At 46.1% G+C, this 19,617-nt stretch overlaps 1 protein-coding gene across 3 annotated transcripts in view; it reads left to right on the top strand.

Annotated features, from left to right (window-relative positions):
- The window catches only part of EML4 (EMAP like 4), a 401,831-nt gene that overhangs the window by 281,092 nt on the left and 101,122 nt on the right, over positions 1-19,617 (top strand). For all 3 annotated transcript variants that reach the window (XM_033936381.1, XM_033936379.1, XM_033936380.1), the window contains 2 exons: positions 6,571-6,694; positions 19,453-19,602. In XM_033936381.1, coding sequence (XP_033792272.1) covers positions 6,571-6,694; positions 19,453-19,602 — 274 coding nt within the window. The remainder of the gene's footprint in view (positions 1-6,570; positions 6,695-19,452; positions 19,603-19,617) is intronic.

The raw sequence follows: 19,617 nt of genomic DNA, 5'->3' as shown, positions 1-19,617 counted from the left end.
ATCCCACAATGCACCAGGAAGGGGCAGGCCTGCTATTCTGACGGAGATGGGGCAGGCGGAGGCAGGACCAATTCGGCCATCCAAGAAAAAAGGTTAGAAAGGGGTTTGGGATAGGGGTTTGAGTGGAGTTAGGAGGCGTTCTAGTGGGGTCCGGGGGGTGGCCCTGGCTGATGTATGGAAGGGGGTAAGGATGGGTTGCCGCCAAACTTATTGTGGCAGGGAGATCCCTTGTCACAATAAGGTTAGCAGCAACTGGCGTCTGAAACATGGACATCGGTTAGAGAATTGGGTTCATTTTAGGTGGGCTTAGGCATGATTCTGTATAGGATGCCCATCAGCTTCTGTGACCGAGAGTCCTATACAGAATCTGGGCCTAAATGTCAAGCCGCCCATAAGAATACACCCATATATATGATGCTAGGTTTATATCGGTGTTCTTTAACCTTTATTCTGGTCTCCTAAATTATGAGTTATGCCTAGTGGTTTGTTTTGCAGAGGGTGGGTAGGAGTGTGTTCTATAATGTTCAAAAATGAATAGAGATATTTGAAGAGAACAATCTGGGTGCCCAGATGCCATTATAGCATAGGCACTCCCTGCGTTGCCTGAGGTGCCTACTTATAGAATTGTCATCTTACTGTACAGCCCTCTATATCCACTCCAAGAACTTTGACAGGAGACTTGCTTTCCACCTTGTACAGGGACAGAAATTTGACCCATCCCCAGTGGAAGCTAACCCATACCCACCAAGATCCATTCCATCTCCATTGCATGTTATCTGCCTCAGGATCTCTGGGGATAAAATAGGGCCTGCAGCAGATAATGTACTATTGAACTGTTACTACTACTGCTTATCACTTATATAGCGCTGAAAGACGTATGCAGCGCTGTACATTTTGACATTTATAGACGGTCCCTGCTCGGAAGGGCTTAGAATCTAACTTGGATAGACAGACACGATATATAGAGTTGTAGATGCAGAACCCAAGGTGAGAGTTTAGGAGTTGAAAGCACTTTCAAAGAGGTGGGCTTTTAACTTGGCCGGAGACTGAGCTCACCATTGGGATTCAGGTAGCTTGTTCCAAGCATATGGCACAGCAAGGCAGAAGGGACGGAGTCTGGAGTTGGCAGTTGAAGAGAAGGGCACAGATAGGAGAGACTTACCAGCGTACTCCCTCTCTGCCTGCAGAATGCTTTGGTTCACACAGTGGGCTGGTGATTCCACTTCCAAGGCTACGTTGGCTAGGTTACCTTTTCAGGAGTAGTTATTGTTTGGCAAAGGTCTGGATGGCCTTATGGATTCTGTGATGGACTGTCATCCTAGGACTCTGCCTGATAGCATACCAGACCCTCCTGGGGTTCTGGTCATTCTAGTTTTCGTGATTCACAGCCTGTATGCTAGTTCATGTCGCAGATATTTTCACAGGAATACCAATAACAGTATAATGGCTACAAGTGTTCCCAGCCTTCCAACTCCAGTTCTATACCCCCTGCTGAAGAAGCACAATGGTACCAGGCCAAGGGATGCCCCTCTTCAGATAGGAGGCCGACTCTCAGTTTTTCTTCCCACATGGATGCGCATCTCATCCAACAAGTGGGTCTTGGACATTATTCAGTTGGGCTTCAAGCTGATATTTGCCTGGCTTCTGCCAGATTCATTCATGGACTCTCCTACAAATCACCCAGTCGAAGCGCTATAGGTTGAAGCCACCGTTCGGCGCTTGCTGGATATTCAAGCTGTACATCCGGTGCTGCCCGAACACTTGGATTCTGGCAGATACTCTATATACAATCTCGTGCCCAAAAAAATCAGAAGATTGGAGTATTCTGGATCTTCAGCTCATGAATGTGGCTCTCAAGGTTCCATGCTTTCGAATGGAGGCCGTGCGTTCAATCATTGCAGCAGTGGCCCCAAGAGAGTTTCTTGCCTCTCTGGATCCACAACTTTTTGCAGTTTCATGTTCTGGAATAGCATTACCAATTCTCATCTCTGCCTTTTGGGCTGGCGACAGCACCCCGAACCTTCTCTAAGGTAATGGTTGTCGTGGTGGCTTATATGTGAAAGATGGATCTCCAGGTTCATCCTTACTTGGGGTGCTGGAGGACCTGGGCTGGATTGTCGACTTCAGTGAGATAAAATGGCTGCTTTGCTTACCTCATTGGAATAACTACAAGACGGCATTGTATCTTCCAAAACAGACAATATTTGTTTATTGTTAGTATAAAAAAACTATAAGTATTACAGCAGCAAAGACATATCTAAAAAAAATGTATATTGTCAGTTCAGAATATGCAATGGAGAGAAGAATTTGCACCCATATGCTTAGCAGGGGGTTAGCAGTTCCCCGTAGCATAAGTAAGTGAATCTCTCTGGCTGTTTCTAGAATGCACGTGGTTTTTATACAGAGCAATTCTTCCTTTGTCCCAAGAAAGTCCATCCCCGAATTCTGGTTATGTAATTCCCTATTGGTACATAAAAATAATGTACAGCTAACTCTTCCCTATCGTCCACGCCTCTCTCTCACCTCCACACACACCCCCCCCCCAGTAAAAGGGGGGCCTTACAGAAACAGAGAACTGTTGCTGAACTTTCTTCTTTCAGCACGGAGACATGCATCTGTTAATTAGAGGTGTTACAATTCTGTGCATATTCGAGTTGATGTCCTTGTAAGATGAAAAGTTGGTAACGAGATGGCCGTTCAACAATCCAGCTGTCTGGTTCCCATAGCTTGGTTGGGAGACAGGAAACCCATGGTTTGGTACCAAGTTCTTTCATCTCGTTACACCCACATGAGCAGAGCTCCTTGCTCATTATTTCTAGGGTGTCTGGCATATGAAGTCTATGAAGTCATATAACAGTGATAACAGTTCAGCATAACCTTGAAGAGATATTCTCCCAGCAGGGAAACAAGAACATCAGTGTTAGCATTGCAAACAGTCTGAAGCAAGGTACAGGCTGGGCCTGGCTATGGGAAAATATGTCTGTAGTTTCCAGCATACACAAGTGAAAATCTAGGTCTGTAGAGTCCAGTTGAATCATCCATATGTTCCAGGATATACATGTCATCAGGAAGAGCCATCTGATGCACATGAAGTCGCTGGACTACCTGGGAGTTCTCTTCAACTCAGCTGCAGGCCGCTTCTACCAGAAGCCTGCTGGCAGAAACTATGTGCTCAGATTTTTTTCCTTCTAGAGTGGCCAGCTCTGTCGGCATGGAATTATCTTCAATTTCTGGGATCCATGGTTGCCACCCTGGATGTGGTTTCTTGGGTGAGGGTGCACATGCTTCCTCTTCATCATGCTTTGCTGGGCTCTGCACAGGGATGCCTTGAAGGCCTGTCTACATTGGACTCTGGAAGCACGAGTAAGCATGGACTGGCTTCTCTTGCAATCACATCACGAGAGTGTACTGCTACACATTGCCTCCTGGATTATGGTGAGGTCAGATGCCAGCCTTCGGGGCTGGGGAGCCCATTGCAATCGTTCTCCTGTTCAGGGGAGTTGGATGCCCTCTCAGTGAAAATGTTCCATCAACCAGTTGGAGCTCAGAGTTATTTGGCTAGCTCTGATGAGATTGCAGAAGACTGGAGGGCCAAGCTTTCAGGGTCTTTTTCGGCACTGCGACGGCAATAGCTTACGTCAATTGCCAGAGAGATACCAAGAACACTCCTCTGACTCAGGAAGCCCACCTTCTTTTTCTTTAGGCAGACTACAGTATATTTGGTGGAAGTAGACAATGTTCCAGCAGACTTCATCAGCAGACAGATTCTGGATCCAGTTGAGTGAGCCCTGTTCACAGAGGCGTTCCGAGTAATAGTGAAGCGCAAGGTCGGACTCGCTTCAACCTCTTGGCCATGGCAAGAATCAAGAAAGTGGATCGCTTCTTCAGTCAAAGATCTGAGCCCAGAAATGAGGGGCTCGATGCTCTGGTGCAGCCATGGCCATGGCCTGTATGTCTTTCCTCCTTGGCTGATATTTGTCCGGATCATTTGATGGGTTGTGGCCTGTCCTGGTCGTGTCATTCTGGTGATTACAGATTGGCCTTGTGGACCATGGTACTCGGATCTGATGCGTCTGCACAGGAGTTGCAGCCTTCAGCTGAGTGCTCTTCCAGACCTCCTCCCGTTGAATCCAGTGTCCATGGAGGATCTAGGTCACTTTGTTCTTACGGCATGGCTCTTGAGTGCTCAGCCTTAGAGTACAAAAGATATTCTGCTCTGGTTGTTGATACTCTTCTCAAGTCTAAGAAGTCACCCGCGGTTTCGGCTTACGCTAAGGCATGGAAGGCCTTCCAACTTTGGTGCACCCAGGACCAGGTGGACCCTTATTAAGCTCCAATCTTGCTGATTTTTGCCTTTCTTCAGGCTGGTCTGGATAAAGGCTTTACTGTGGCTTCTCTTCGGGTCCAGGTGACCGGGCTCTCTTATTTTAGATCCCAGGAGCATCGGACCTTGTTGCCATCTCTTCTTGCTGTCACTAGATTTCTAAAGGGGATTCTTCATGTCTGACTACCAGTTCAGCAATCTTTCCCTTCCGGGGACCTTTACCTGGTGCTGTCTAGCCTTACCAAGGCATCTTTTGAGCCCCTTTGAGATGTTTCTCTCTTGGACTTGACACTCAAGACCGTTTTTTCTGGTTGCCATTCCTTCAGCATGATGTGTGTTGGAACTATAGGCTCTATCTTGTAGAGAACAGTCCTTCCATATTTTGGAGACTGGTATTTTCCTTCGGACGATTTCATCCTTCCTGCCGAAGGTGGTTTTGGTTTTCCATGTTACTCAGGAAGTGTGCTTGCTTGCCTTTCAGCCTACTGGTTCCAGGAACAGGATGTACTCAGAGTTCTTCTGTATTATTTAGAGGTCACAAACGAGTTTTGTCTTTCTGACCATTTGTGCTGACTCATCCAGTTAAGTGGGGCTTCCAACGCCACGATTTCCAGATGGATCCGTAGAGCCATTTAGTCAGCCTACATTCTTTCTGGAAAACAGTCTCCTGTTTCTGTCAAGGCGCATTCTTCCATGAGTGGGGCTTTTTCGTGGGCCACACCTTGACCTGTCTCCCATGAAGAGATTTGCAGGGCTCAACAAGATCTTCTCTTCACACGTTTGCCAAGTTTTACAGACGTGAATGTGGCAGCAAGACTGGACTCTGTCTTTGGGTCCGTGGTCTTCAGAGTTGGCACAGCAAGCCTGCCCTAGCTATTTGGGGACTGTTTTTGTACGTCCCATCTGTTTAGAATGTCTCGCCTATTGCACTGGAAAAAGAGGTTTGTGCTTTTCCAGTAGAAAGGTGAGACATTCTAGAAACATAGAAACATGATGACAGAAAAAGGCCAAATGGCCCATCTAGTCTGCCATCCCAAGTATCCACTATCTCTTTCTCTCTCCGATAGATCCCACTGCCTATTCCAGGCCCTCTTGAATTCAGACACAGTCTTTGTCTCCATTCTAGACCCCGGGCCAGTCCTTACTGTACCCCCTACTGTTTCTATGCTTCTCTAAGCTGATTCTTGAATGCCCGTCAGCCCTTTGGGGCTGGGAAGAATTTGTATATATATTTGTTTTATATGGGAGCAGTTTCTGAGCTCCTTTGAAGCCTGTATTTGCGGTTAACATTACTATTGAGTTACTTCTTGAGCAGGACAGTTTGTTTAAGCCTGTTGCTACAGGTGCCTCTACTTCACGTGTATTGAGTGGCTCTCAGTGCTTGGGTACTAACTGTAGGTGGAGCTAGAGAACCCAGTGAAGTACAGCAGGGGCAGAGTAAAAACTCCAGAGTGGATTCCTTCTGCAGCATGTGGCTATGGGGATATAACCCATCTGTCTAGAACAGTGATGTCAAACTCAAACCCTTTGCAGAGACCCATTTTGGATTTGTAGGTACTTGGAGGGCCTCAGAAAAAAATAGTTAATGTCTTATTAAAGAAATGACAATTTTGTATGAGGTAAAACTCTTTATAGTTTATAAATCTTTCCTTTTGGCTAACTCTTAATAATAATATTGTCATTTATAGCTAAAGAGACATATGATCAAGAAACTGTTTTATTTGACTTTTGTGATAATAATAAACATACCGAGGGCCTCAAAACCGCATGTGGCCCCCGGGCTGCGAGTTGAAACCACTGGTCTAGAATGTCTCACCTATCTACTGCAAAAAAGTATACTAGGTTAAGTACATAATCTCTTTATTTTTAAGCTGGTGTGGTATGCTCTGCAGTTCACTGCTTTATGGAAATATATATCAAATATATCACTGCTACATTCAAGAACAGACTTCATATGCATTTGTATTCTTTTGTTTTCTACTATAAGCATTAGTTTAATCACAGGAAAATTAAAACAGTCTTATCATGGTAAATGTGTAAGTTTGCATGACATGAATTTCATCTCTTTGGTTTCAGTAACTGCAGATTTAACCCCCCCCCTCCCCCCACCTTTTCTGTCTTCCTTGTTTTCTCTCAACATTCAAAGTTTGGTATAAAATATCAGCCTGTAAAGGTTTGTTCACACTGTTTTCGCTTTATTATAATGCAGTGGAAGTGGGTGTTTTCATAATATTTTATTTTTACAGAGGGAGATTATATCAAGATGTTTATGCGGGGTCGGCCAATCACAATGTTCATTCCTTCTGACGTGGAAAATTACGATGACATTAGGACCGAACTACCTCCTGAGAAGCTGAAGCTGGAATGGGTGTATCCTTGTTATATGCAAATTATCTCCAGTTATTTTTATACCCAGAAGCGATATTTCAGTCTAGTTTATTCAGAATAGTCGCTAAGTTGAAAGACTTCCTTTATGAATCTAGTACTTGAAATACGCAGCAAGATGAAACCCATCTTTTATCTAAAAATGTTTTCCTCCCAAGGGTGTATGGATGTTTGATGCTACTGAGGCTGAACTGTGTACCTCTTGTCCTATTTTCCTCTTATTGATTTTGGTATTTCCTGGCTTCCCAAAAATCGCCGTCATCAGCTTTCTGTAAATCTGGCATGAGTGCTGGAAAGTACTCCTGCTGCAAGTGATACACATTCACTGACTTAGAAGTTGTTGACAAGAACAATAATGGTCATTAAAGGTTCATTGTAATCATGCATCTGCTGTTTTAATTTAGAGTAAAATCTATTATGGTTGGAGATTGCCTGTCTCTTGCCATTTTTTGTATGATTTGCAAGTTAAGGTAAAAAAAAGAATAATATTTTTTAAAGATAGTAAGTGGAAGGTCCTATTTGGTTCACAAGTAAGGGAGAAAGTAAACACAAAACTAGTGCTTAGGTGTAAGAGTTGCCTTTTGTGGCCTGACCTGCTCCTGCAGGTCACAGTGTGCACTAGTGCTGCCTGATTCACCAATTTGAATTAGGTGAATCGATTCAATTTTTTAAAAAATCAGCCTCCCGAGTCAATGACCAACCCTTCCCCCGTGCTTTCCTAAAGTAGGAAAAGAAGCGATGCCTATTGCTGGCCGTCCAATTCCACTCCTGCTTGAGGGGGGAGGATCAGTCAGAAAGGCCTGCATCTTCCCCCAGCTTCCCTACTCTTACCTTAAGGCTAATACGGCAGCCTGCAGAATTGCTAGTGCTATAGAGATCCTGCAGGCCCATCATCCTCAGCGGCACATTCTCTCTGCTACGATCCTGCCCCTGCTCTGACGTCAGGGGCAGGATCGCGGCAGAGAGAACATGCCGCTGAGGACGATGGGCAGTTGCAGGGATTGCTATAGCACCAGCGATCCTGCAGGCTGCTGTATTAGCTGCTTAAAGTAAGTACGGTGAAGCTGGGGGAACATGCAGGCCTTCGCGGTGGGGAGGAGGAGGAAGAGTGCCTTCAGCGGGGGGCAGGCCTTCACGGGGGGAGCAGGCCTTCGCGGCGGGGAGGAGGAGGAAGGGTGCCTTCATGGGGGGGGCAGACCTTTGCGGGGGGAGCAGGCCTTCGCAGTGTGGAGGAGGAGGAAGAGGCTTCAGATGGATCAAAGATAAGTTGTGTAAGGTACCTAACTGTCGCAATTGTAGTTCAATAAATAACAAATTAGAAGGTGATTCACTATAGATCACCTCCTATAATCTCACACTTGCAACAATGATTTTGGTGATTTCAATGAAGACAGACTCTCAGAGGTACCACCACGATACTCAAAGATTTTTCATTGTATCTGGCTTTATGTACCAATTCCTCACCGGGTCCTACTTAATTTGTCTTAAATATCTAACTTTATCATAAAGATGTTGAAATACTTAGCTTAATTAGTATTAGTGGTCTAACTCGCAGGGATTATCGTGCCGACATGTTTCACCCGAAGGGTTTTCCCCTTACTTTAGCTTTCCACCATGTTAACCGACCACCAATAAAGTTTGATGGGGGTCCTATCTATCAGTACACCCAAGAGTGAACAAGAAAAGGACCTGGGTGTACTGATAGATAGGACCCTGAAACCGTCGGCACAATGCGCGGCAGCGGCAAAGAAAGCAAATAGAATGTTAGGCATGATAAAGAAAGGAATCACGAGTAGATCGGAGAAAGTTATAATGCCACTTTATAGGGCAATGGTCAGACCACACTTGGAATACTGTGTTCAACATTGGTCTCCCAACCTAAAGAAGGATATAAAACTGCTGGAGAGGGTGCAGAGACGAGCAACGAAGCTAATAAAAGGTATGGAGAACTGGGAATACGAGGAACGACTTAAGAGACTGGGATTGTTCTCCCTTGAGAAAAGGAGACTGCGAGGGGATATGATCGAGACTTTCAAAATACTGAAAGGAATCGACAAAATAGAGCAGGAAAAAAATTATTTACAATGTCCAATGTGACACGGACAAGAGGACATGGACTGAAACTAAAGGGGGACAAGTCCAGAACAAATATCAGGAAGTTCTGCTTCAGGCAATGAGTGGTTGACACCTGGAATGCTCTCCCAGAGGAGGTTATTGCGGAATCCACCGTTCTAGGATTTAAAAGCAAACTAGATGCACATCTCCTTACGAGAAGCATAGAGGGTGACTAAAATTACACCAGGTGTACACCTGACTGGGCCTCCGCGTGTGCAGATCGCCGGACTTGATGGACCGAAGGTCTGATCCGGAGATGGCAGTTCTTATGTTCCCTTTGTGAGATAGGTAGTACATGTGCAGGTTATTTTTCTACCTATGCTTCACTCAAACAATGCCTCCTTTGAAATTGCAATGTGGTATGGATATCCATGTGTAATTAGCAGCTTTCTAAAATAAAACTGCTGTTCATATGTGTTTGCAATGTATGGTTTATTATTTTAGTAAATGCACAAGATGTTCAGAAAAGAAATAAATACTATACTCTTCAAGAAATCCCTGAAAAAGTCTTAACACCACAAATACCTTCCTCTTCCTATCTTCTTCCCGACTCACCAATACTACCTGATCTACTCTTTATCCCAGGACAAGCAGGCAGCATATTCTTAACGTATGGGTGACGTCACCGACGGAGCCCCGGTACGGACCTTTTTAACTAGAAAGTTCTAGTTGGCCGCACCGCGCATGCGCGAGTGCCTTCCCGCCCGACGGAGGAGTGCGTGGTCTCCAGTTTCTTCGTTTCCGCGGAGCGAAGAAGACGCATGTGGTTTCAACGGCCGTTGAACACTCCTTTTTTGCCTTCCCGCTCGCGTAATTTTTCTGATTTTTCTCTTTTTCCCTTCGGGTTTTTCTGTTTTCTCTAATTGGTAAAAAAAAAAAAAAAAAAACTTTGTTTTTTCCCTTCTTTTTCAACCGGCCCCGGCGGGGCCTGTTGCCACCATACAAGCCTCCGGCTTTGATTTCGCGGAGGCCGTATTTCCCTTCATGCCCCCCCAGCCGGGTTTTAAGAAGTGCCAGCGGTGTACACGCCCGATTTCCCTTTCGGACCCACACAACTGGTGCCTACAGTGCTTGGGTCCGGAACATCGGGCTGACACCTGCACCCGCTGCGCGACTCTCCAGAAACGCACACTTAAAAATAGACAAATCCAGCAGAATCTCCTCTTCGGCACCGGTTCTGCTATGGATCCGACCCCGACGTCGACGGCACCGCCGAAATTGGCACCGTCAACATCGACACCACCTGATCCTTCTGCGGGGTCGATAGCGCCAGGTAAGCCGGCTAAGAAGCCTTCCACTTCCCTCGAGCGCCCTCCAGCCACGGCAGTGACACCGATCCTTCCGACGTCATGCAAATCCCGCAAGCGCTCCGCTCCGATAACGGTGAGTGCCTCTTCATCGGCCTCCTCATCGCCGGAGCGTAGAGCAGCACCGATGGTACCGAAGAAAAGTAAAACGGTACCGGTGCCCCCATTGGAGGACCGTATCTCGGCCATTCTCCAGAACAAATTACAAGAGCAGCTACAGCACCAGCTTCAGGAACTGCTCCCGACCCTGTTGGCACCGCTCCTTCCGGTACCGGTCCGGCCCGAGCCTCGCACCACTACGCCAGTGGCCACCCCCTCGGTACCGATGAACACCTCCATGCCGGTCTTATCTGCCCAGCCTGTACTTCAGACTTGCGCGGCAGAGGACCCCTCCCGGACCCAAGATCGACACCGATCGTCTCGGGACCGGGATCGGCACCACTCCTCCCGGGACAGGGATCGGCACCGCTCTTCATCTCCCGGTACCGTATCCATGAGATCTGGCAAGTCCCTTTCTAAAACCCGCCATACTGAGCCGGCCATCAGGGACCCTGACTTATGGGAACAATCCCCGCTCGGTACCGAGGAGGATGCCTCTTCCACTGATGAGGAACCCTCCATGGCTGAATCCACATCCAAACCCGAGCAGTCCTCATTTACAAAATTCCTTCGGGAAATGTCTGGGGCTCTCTCCATTCCACTTGAGTCCGACTCCAAGAAATCCCAGGCTTTTCTAGAAGCCTTGGATTTCGATCAACCCCCCAAGGAGTTTCTCAAATTGCCCGTCCATGATATTCTACGGGAAACATTTTATAAGAATTTGGAGAATCCCCTTACTGTCCCAGGTGCCCCTAAGAAACTGGACAGCTTATACCGGGTCATCCCTATTCCGGGATTTGACAAACCCCAATTGCCCCATGAGAGCCTCCTAGTAGAATCCACTCTCAAAAAATCTCATGGTTCCAGTGTCTATGCCTCCACCCCTCCTGGCAGAGAGGGAAAAACAATGGACAAATTTGGAAAACGCCTGTACCAGAATGCCATGCTGGCTAGCAGAGCCAACAATTACTCATTTCATTTTTCTTTTTACATGAAATATCTGGTACAACAACTTTCTGCTCTGCAAAAATATATCCCTGAACGCAAGGTACCATTGTTTCAGCAACAAATTTCCACCCTCCTTCAGCTTAGGAAATTCATGGTACGCTCAATCTATGACTCTTTCGAGCTCTCCTCCCGAGCCTCTGCTCTGGCAGTAGCCATGCGACGCCTTGCCTGGCTGAGAGTGTCTGACCTTGATGTAAACCACCAAGACCGCCTTGCCAACGCGCCCTGTCTTGGTGATGAACTTTTTGGGGAGTCTCTGGATACTACGACACAAAAGCTTTCGGCTCATGAGACGAGATGGGACACCCTCATTAAGCCTAAAAAGAAGACTCCACCGACACGACCATACAGACCTCAGTCCTCTTACCAACGTCGTTTCTCTGCCAGGCCGCTTAATCCTCCTCAACAACAATCTCGTCGGCCTCGCCAACAACAACATCAACAACACTCTCAGGCCCGCTCTCAGTCTCACCAGGCGGCCAAGACTCTCCCTCAGTCTAAACCTCCTCAGCCCTTTTGACTCGTTTCTCCAGGGCATAGCCAGTCTCCAACCCTCGCTGCCTCTTCCTCAACCTATCGGAGGCCGCCTCACCATCTTTCTACGACGCTGGGAGGCCATCACATCAGACCTGTGGGTTTTAAACATCATCCGTCACGGATACTCACTAAGGTTCCAGACTCTTCCTGCAGACCATCCTCCCGTAGAGTCTGCTTCTCACTCCTCCCAAACTCCTCTCCTCCTCAGGGAGGTCCAATCCCTCCTCCTTCTCAATGCCATCGAAGAAGTTCCACCAGACCAAAGAGGTCAGGGATTTTACTCCCGCTACTTCCTGGTACCCAAAAAAACAGGGGATCTTCGTCCTATCCTGGACCTCAGGAACCTCAACAAGTGTTTGGTCAAGGAAAAGTTCAGGATGCTCTCCCTTGCCACGCTTTATCCTCTTCTGTCTCAACACGACTGGCTATGTTCCCTGGACCTCAAGGAGGCCTACACTCACATCCCAATCCATCAGGCTTCACGTCGCTACCTCCGATTCCAGATACTGAATCACCACTATCAGTACAAAGTGCTACCCTTTGGTCTCGCATCATCACCCAGGGTGTTCACCAAGTGCCTGATTGTGGTAGCGGCCTGTCTCAGGTCCCACAACCTACAAGTGTTCCCCTACTTGGACGATTGGTTGGTGAAAGCAACAACATCTCCACTTGTGCTGCAATCAACTCACCACACCATCTCTTTCCTCAATCTCTTGGGGTTCGAGATCAACTATCCCAAGTCGCATCTGCTTCCCACGCAGCGCCTTCAGTTCATCGGAGCACTTCTCGATACCAACCTCATGAGAGCGTTCCTTCCTGCCGACCGGCACCGGACACTGCTTCACCTCTGTCGACAGGTACTCCTCCAACCATCCATCCCTGCTCGCCAGATGATGATTCTTCTGGGCCACATGGCCTCCACAGTCCATGTGGTTCCTCTGGCGCGACTCCACCTGAGGATACCGCAATGGACCCTCGCCAACCAATGGTCACAGACCAGGGATCCTCTCTCTCATCCCATCTCTGTGACATCGTCTCTTCAGCGATCTCTTCAATGGTGGTTGAACTCTTCAAATCTTTCCAGGGGCCTCCTTTTCCATCCACCCCCTCATTCCATGATCATCACCACAGATGCCTCCCCCTATGCATGGGGGGCTCACATAGGGGATCTACGCACCCAGGGACTCTGGACCCCTCAGGAGCGTCAACATCACATCAATTTCCTGGAACTCAGAGCCATGTTTTATGCTCTCAAGGCTTTCCAGCACCTTCTCTATCCTCAGGTTCTTCTCCTGTGCACGGACAACCAGGTCGCCATGTATTACATCAACAAGCAGGGCGGCACCGGATCTCGCCCCCTTTGTCAGGAGGCCCTCCGAATCTGGACATGGGCCACAGCCCACAACCTTTACCTCAAAGCTGTCTATATCCAGGGCGAACAGAACTCCCTGGCCGACCAGCTCAGCCGCATCCTTCAACCTCACGAGTGGACCCTGGACCCTCCCACTCTTCACTCCATCTTTGCTCGCTGGGGCACTCCACAGGTGGACCTATTTGCAGCTCCTCACAACCATCAGCTGCCCCAGTTCTGTTCCAGACTCTTCTCTCCACACCGTCTGGCCCCGGATGCATTCCTACTCGACTGGCCGGATCGGTTCCTCTATGCCTTCCCTCCACTTCCTCTGATGTTGCGGACCCTGTCCAAACTCCGCAAGGACAGCGCCACCATGATTCTCATCGCCCCTCGGTGGCCCAGACAACACTGGTTCTCCCTCCTGCTTCAGCTCAGCTCCAGGGAGCCCATTCCTCTTCCTGTGTTTCCTTCTCTGCTTACGCAGCAGCATCAGTCTCTGCTACATCCCAATCTGTCTTCCCTCCACCTGACAGCTTGGTTTCTCTCGGGCTGACCTCTCCAGAAAACCTGTCTCAGCCTGTCCGTCGCATTTTGGATGCCTCCAGGAAACCCTCCACACTCCAATGTTACCATCAGAAGTGGACCCGGTTCTCCTCTTGGTGCCTCCTGCATCAACACAATCCCACCTCATTGGCGGTGGAGACCGTACTGGACTATTTGCTCTCTCTGTCTAACGCTGGTCTCAAGTCTACCTCGATCAGAGTCCACCTCAGTGCCATCACTGCTTTTCATGAGCCTATCCTCGGAAAACCCCTCACGGCTCATCCTCTGGTTTCCCGGTTCATGAGAGGCCTCTTCAATATCAAACCACCTCTTCAGCCTCCCCCGGTCGTCTGGGACCTCAATGTGGTTTTGTCAGCCCTCATGAAACCTCCCTTTGAGCCTCTTGCTACTACCTCGCTTAAACTTCTCACATGGAAGGTGCTTTTCCTCATTGCCATCACCTCTGCCAGGAGGGTCAGTGAGCTGCATGCACTGGTCGCCGATCCACCGTTCACTGTTTTTCACCATGACAAAGTGGTTCTGCGCACCCATCCTAAATTCCTTCCCAAGGTGGTTTCAGCCTTTCACCTCAATCAGTCCATCGTGCTACCTGTCTTCTTTCCAAAACCCCATTCTCATCCTGGGGAACAGGCGCTACACACGCTGGATTGTAAGCGTGCCCTTGCATACTATCTTGACCGTACCAGGGCCCACCGCTCCTCTCCTCAACTCTTCCTGACCTTCGATCCTAACCGTCTAGGTCACCCTATCTCTAAACGAACGCTGTCCAATTGGCTTGCTGCCTGTATTGCGTTCTGCTATGCTCGGGCCGGCCTGTCACTGGAAGGAGCTGTCACGGCCCATAGAGTCAGAGCTATGGCTGCTTCTGTGGCTTTCCTCCGTTCCACGCCTATTGAGGAAATCTGCAAGGCGGCCACTTGGTCTTCAGTTCACACATTCACTACTCACTACTGTCTGGATGCCTTCTCCAGACGGGATGGACACTTTGGTCAATCTGTGTTACAAAATTTATTTTCCTAATGGCCAACCATCCCTCCTCCCTTTCTGTTAGCTTAGAGGTCACCCATACGTTAAGAATATGCTGCCTGCTTGTCCTGGGATAAAGCACAGTTACTTACCGTAACAGGTGTTATCCAGGGACAGCAGGCAGATATTCTTACGACCCACCCACCTCCCCGGGTTGGCTTCTTAGCTGGCTTATCCTAACTGGAGACCACGCACTCCTCCGTCGGGCGGGAAGGCACTCGCGCATGCGCGGTGCGGCCAACTAGAACTTTCTAGTTAAAAAGGTCCGTACCGGGGCTCCGTCGGTGACGTCACCCATACGTTAAGAATATCTGCCTGCTGTCCCTGGATAACACCTGTTACGGTAAGTAACTGTGCTTTACCGTCACTGGAAATGACGAGAGATCTCCTTTTGTAACCCACCTTCTATAACTCTTTTGTAATCCGCCTTGAACCGCAAGGTCATGGCGGGCTAGAACTCTCTAATGTAATGTAATGTATTACACTGCTTGACTTAGAAACATAGAAACATGACGGCAGCATCCACTATTTCCTCCTCTCCCTATTGGCTAAGGCTCATTACACTTCCATCGTGAGGTGATAGCGCTTTATGGTTATAGAAACATAAACACAATATATTTCTTAATGGATCAACCTCTATAAAACTATAAAGTATTCCTACTTTTCCATTGAATCCTAATAATATTACCTAACCCACCGTTAAACTACCTGTTTATTTTATCATTGAGCATCTATAACAATAGATGTTTTATGTTCTCTGAAAATCAATCACTGACTTTTTTCCACTATGCACCCATATTAATATTATGATATTTTATTGTTACTTTATCTAAATTCTTATTTTTTAAAAAACATGATTTAATTCATAGTTTCTTTTATCACCTTTAAAATATTTTCACCATACTTTTTATCTTCTTCATTCACACTTAGATTTTGTAGCACTGAAACTCATTTTCTCATGTTTTTATCTTCATAATATATTTTATATCCTTATATATTCAGCACATTTCAGTGTCCATATTTCTATATAGCTGTATCTTATGTTTGCTCTCCTTCTTTCTTAGTTCACATACGCATTTCACAGTGCTCTCTATCCTATGTTTTTTTTTCTTTCATCAGTAGTTCATATTAGTGGGTAGTATAATATTATTTCATACGAAAAGCACTCTCCATGAAATTAAGCACATTATTATATTTCAGTGCTTAATAACAGTACTTATTTTATTTTATTTCTTCCATTTGTGCGTCACACATACCTATACAAGCTCTAGGCGACATTACAGAGGAAGGGGTTAGAAGAGGGTAGGGAGGACTATGGAGGGCAGGAAGGAGTGGAGAGGAGAGAAGTATGCAGAATAATTCATAGAAACTCCTAACTTTATAGATAGGAGCACCATCTATGTAAATGATATCTAAATGAATTAAAGTAATGTAATGTAATGTAATTTATTTCTTATATACCGCTACATCCGTTAGGTTCTAAGCGGTTTACAGAAAATATACATTAAGATTAGAAATAAGAAAGGTACTTGAAAAAAGTAATATGTAAAAAAGGAAGAGAAGGGAGGAATCGTTAAACAATAGAATTCAGTTGATAAAATAAAAAGAATAGGGGTAAAAACAATGGAATAAAATTTAAAATAATTCATAAACTGGAAGAAAAAATTGAAAAAGAAAATCAAATAAGTCTGGCAGAAGTCCAATTTCCTGAAGCAGCTCTGTTGCCTCAGCATATTTTAAATAATCCCAACGGCAAAAGTCTTATCTGCTGCGTTTCAAAACTTTCGGCCTCCAATCTCGCTTCAGATCATACGCACAGCACTCCTAGCAGTTAAGCCGCTTCTGTTTGTTCCAACGTGGCCTGCGTTTCGCGGTTCAAAAGTTGTTAACCGCTGCTTCAGGGCTTTATTTGAATGGTAGGTTTTCCCTTTTTTTTTCTTTCTTTCATCCACTATCTTCATCAGAGCACAGCAGTTTACAAAATAAAACAACATAAAATGGGAAAGAACTCCAATATTATGATAGGAAAGTAAAGAAGCAAATACACATTTTTAAACAACCACCTGATAGAAAATAGATAACTCTTACCCCCTCTTTTACAAAGGTGCGCTAAGCTTTTTAGCTTGCTAAACACACACTAAATGCTAGCGCGTGCACATTATCCTATGGACGCGTTAGCAGTTAGCAAACGCGTTGATTTAGCGTGTCTTTGTAAAAGAGGGCCTTAGGGAGACATAGTCCTCTCCCCAGTGACAAAGTCTCAAAGGTTGCCACAACAACATGAGATTTTAGCAATGCCTTAGATTTCTTTTAAGACCATTCAGTCGTGAGCTCGGTGGGAAGAATATTCCACAATGTTGGCACCAACTACACTTCTCCCTCCGTATTCGCTGCGATAGGGGATTAACAGAACTGCAAATACAGAAAAAACGTGAATAACTTTTTCACGTTATTCGCTGTTTTCTATTAAAACCATTGTGAATATGGTGAAACCGCAATAACATGGTGGCAGACCTGGCCTGTTCCTGAAGGAGAGGCAAAACACGGTGAAGAAAGTGCTGGGAATCAGCGATTTTCTCTTTAAACGCTTGGAATCAGCAATTTCTCTATACAAGCTGATGTAATTTGGGGGGGAGGAGCCAGCAAGCTAAAAACCGTAAATAATCGAAACTGCAATTGCTGAAACCGCAAATACAGAGGGAAAAGTGTACTACTTTTCTATAGTGCTGCTAGACATACGGAGCGCTGTACATTAACATGTAAAAAACAATCCCTGCACATTAGAGCTTACAATCTAATTAAAACAGACAAGTAGGGGTTAGGGAAATACGGAGGGAAAGATAAAATAGACATGGGTACTTTAGAAGTGAGTGGGAGTTAAAAGCAACCTTGAAAAAGTGGGCTTTTAGCCTAGATTTGAATACTGCCAGACTTACTCATGTAAATAGTGCTATTTACACATGGAGGTGCTCTTAAAATAAGGGCTTTGATAGGCAAACAAATTAAGAGGTTGTTATATATATATATATATTTTTTTACGTTTAGCTTTCCATTAGCAATAGAACTTGTACTTTCCTCCTTTGCCAAGTTTTTACTGCTTCCTGACTAAATCTGTTCTAAAAAATCATTCAGCCATGTGATTGTGATGACTGCTAAAACAGAACTAGGTCTGTGTTTTGACAAGGCACAAACTTTTGCATTCTTTGCAAAGCATTAAAACATTAAACACATGCACGCACGCACGCACACACACTTATCTCTGAATGTGGCAATCAGTTTTCCCTGGCTGAAAAGAAAGGTGTCGTAGTTGGCCAGTACCATTTACAGAACACCTCGCAGTAGGGAGAACAGGTTCTTACTTGAAATGGTTAGAGGTTTGTATTAGGTATGAACTGGCAGATGACTGTTTTTGGTCCATTCTATATTTAGATCCAAGACTATTTTAAGAGAACACAAGACAGGTTGGGAATTCTCATCAGACAAGAGCTCACTAGTAGAAATACTTTATGCAAAACACGTTACATCATGAGTTTCCATGTGAGCTGCCTTTATAGTAGAATTTATAGTGCTTGACATGACACTAGAAGTTTGAAATTGGGATGATCAAGTGGTCTAATGATTATCACTGAGCACAACCATTTGGAAACCTGGGTTAAGTTTCTGGTGTGGACTGCTACTGAAGCTGCCTGGGCAGCCCCCTGAGCTCAAGCAGGGAGCAGGGCCAGCTCAATCTTTGGACCAAGAGAGGCCTAAGAACATAAGAATAACCTTACTTAGTCAAACAAGTGGTCCATCAAGCCCAGTAGCCCGTTCTCACAGTGGCCAATCCAGGTCCCTAGTACCTGGCCAAAACCCAAGGAGTAGCAACATTCAATGCTACCATCCAAAGGCAAGCAGTGGCTTTCTCCATGTCTTTCTCAATAACAGACTATGGACTTTTCCTCCAGGAAATTGTGCAAACCTTTCTTAATAACCAGCTACGCTATCCGCTTTTACCACATCCTCTGGCAACGCATTCCAAAGCTTAACTATTCTCTAGTGAAAAAATATTTCCTCCTATTGGTTTTAAAAGTATTTCCCTGTAACTTCATCGAGTGTCTCCCCCCCCCTAGTCTTTGTGATTTTTGACGGAGTGAAAAATCGATCCACTTGTACCCATTCTACTCCACTTGTAGACTTCAATCATATCTCTTTTCCAAGCTGAAGAGCCCTAACCTATTTAGTCTTTTCTCATATGAGAGGAGTTCCATCCCCTTTATCATCTTGGTAGCTCAGGTCCAGATTCACAGTCCGGTCTACCTTCAGACTCCAAGAGAGATAGATGGTGGACTGGGATTTTGGCAACCCTTTGTCAGAAGCGCCCTGAGCCAGTGCCTCACCTGATCCAGCAGTGGGGAATAGGTGTGGGGGGGGGGGGGGGACTTGTCAATCACAGGCAATGAGGGAGGGAATGGAGGAAGAGATATCAAATTGCTTGTGGGGGCACCAATGCAAAAGTTGGCTCTGGGTGCCACTGTCCCTTGCGTTAGCCCTGGCAGTGAGCCAAATACTGGTGCTATGACCACTCAGGAAGAAGTGCAGTAAACTCTCCGCCGGTAGGGCCTCTTCCGTGCACTTCCTGACACATTGTATATTTTTCTGTCAGAAAATCTTTGTGTTGGGTTCCAATTAGATTCTGGTCAAATAAGTCTGATTAAATGTATGGTTAAAATCCTTGACTCCCTGCGCAAAAGATATGGCTATCGTGGTAGAGATTGTCGTGCCAATGTTTACCTACTGCCTACTGGAGAAATAGTGTACTTTATAGCATCAGTAGTGGTGCTGTTTAACTATGAAGAAAGAACTCAGCGGCACTATCTTGGCCACACAGACTGTGTTAAATGGTTGGTATAATAGAC

The sequence above is a fragment of the Geotrypetes seraphini genome, chromosome 3, assembly GCF_902459505.1.
Source record: "Geotrypetes seraphini chromosome 3, aGeoSer1.1, whole genome shotgun sequence".
Classification (NCBI taxonomy): domain Eukaryota; kingdom Metazoa; phylum Chordata; class Amphibia; order Gymnophiona; family Dermophiidae; genus Geotrypetes; species Geotrypetes seraphini.
This window is presented reverse-complemented; position numbering and strand designations above follow the sequence as displayed.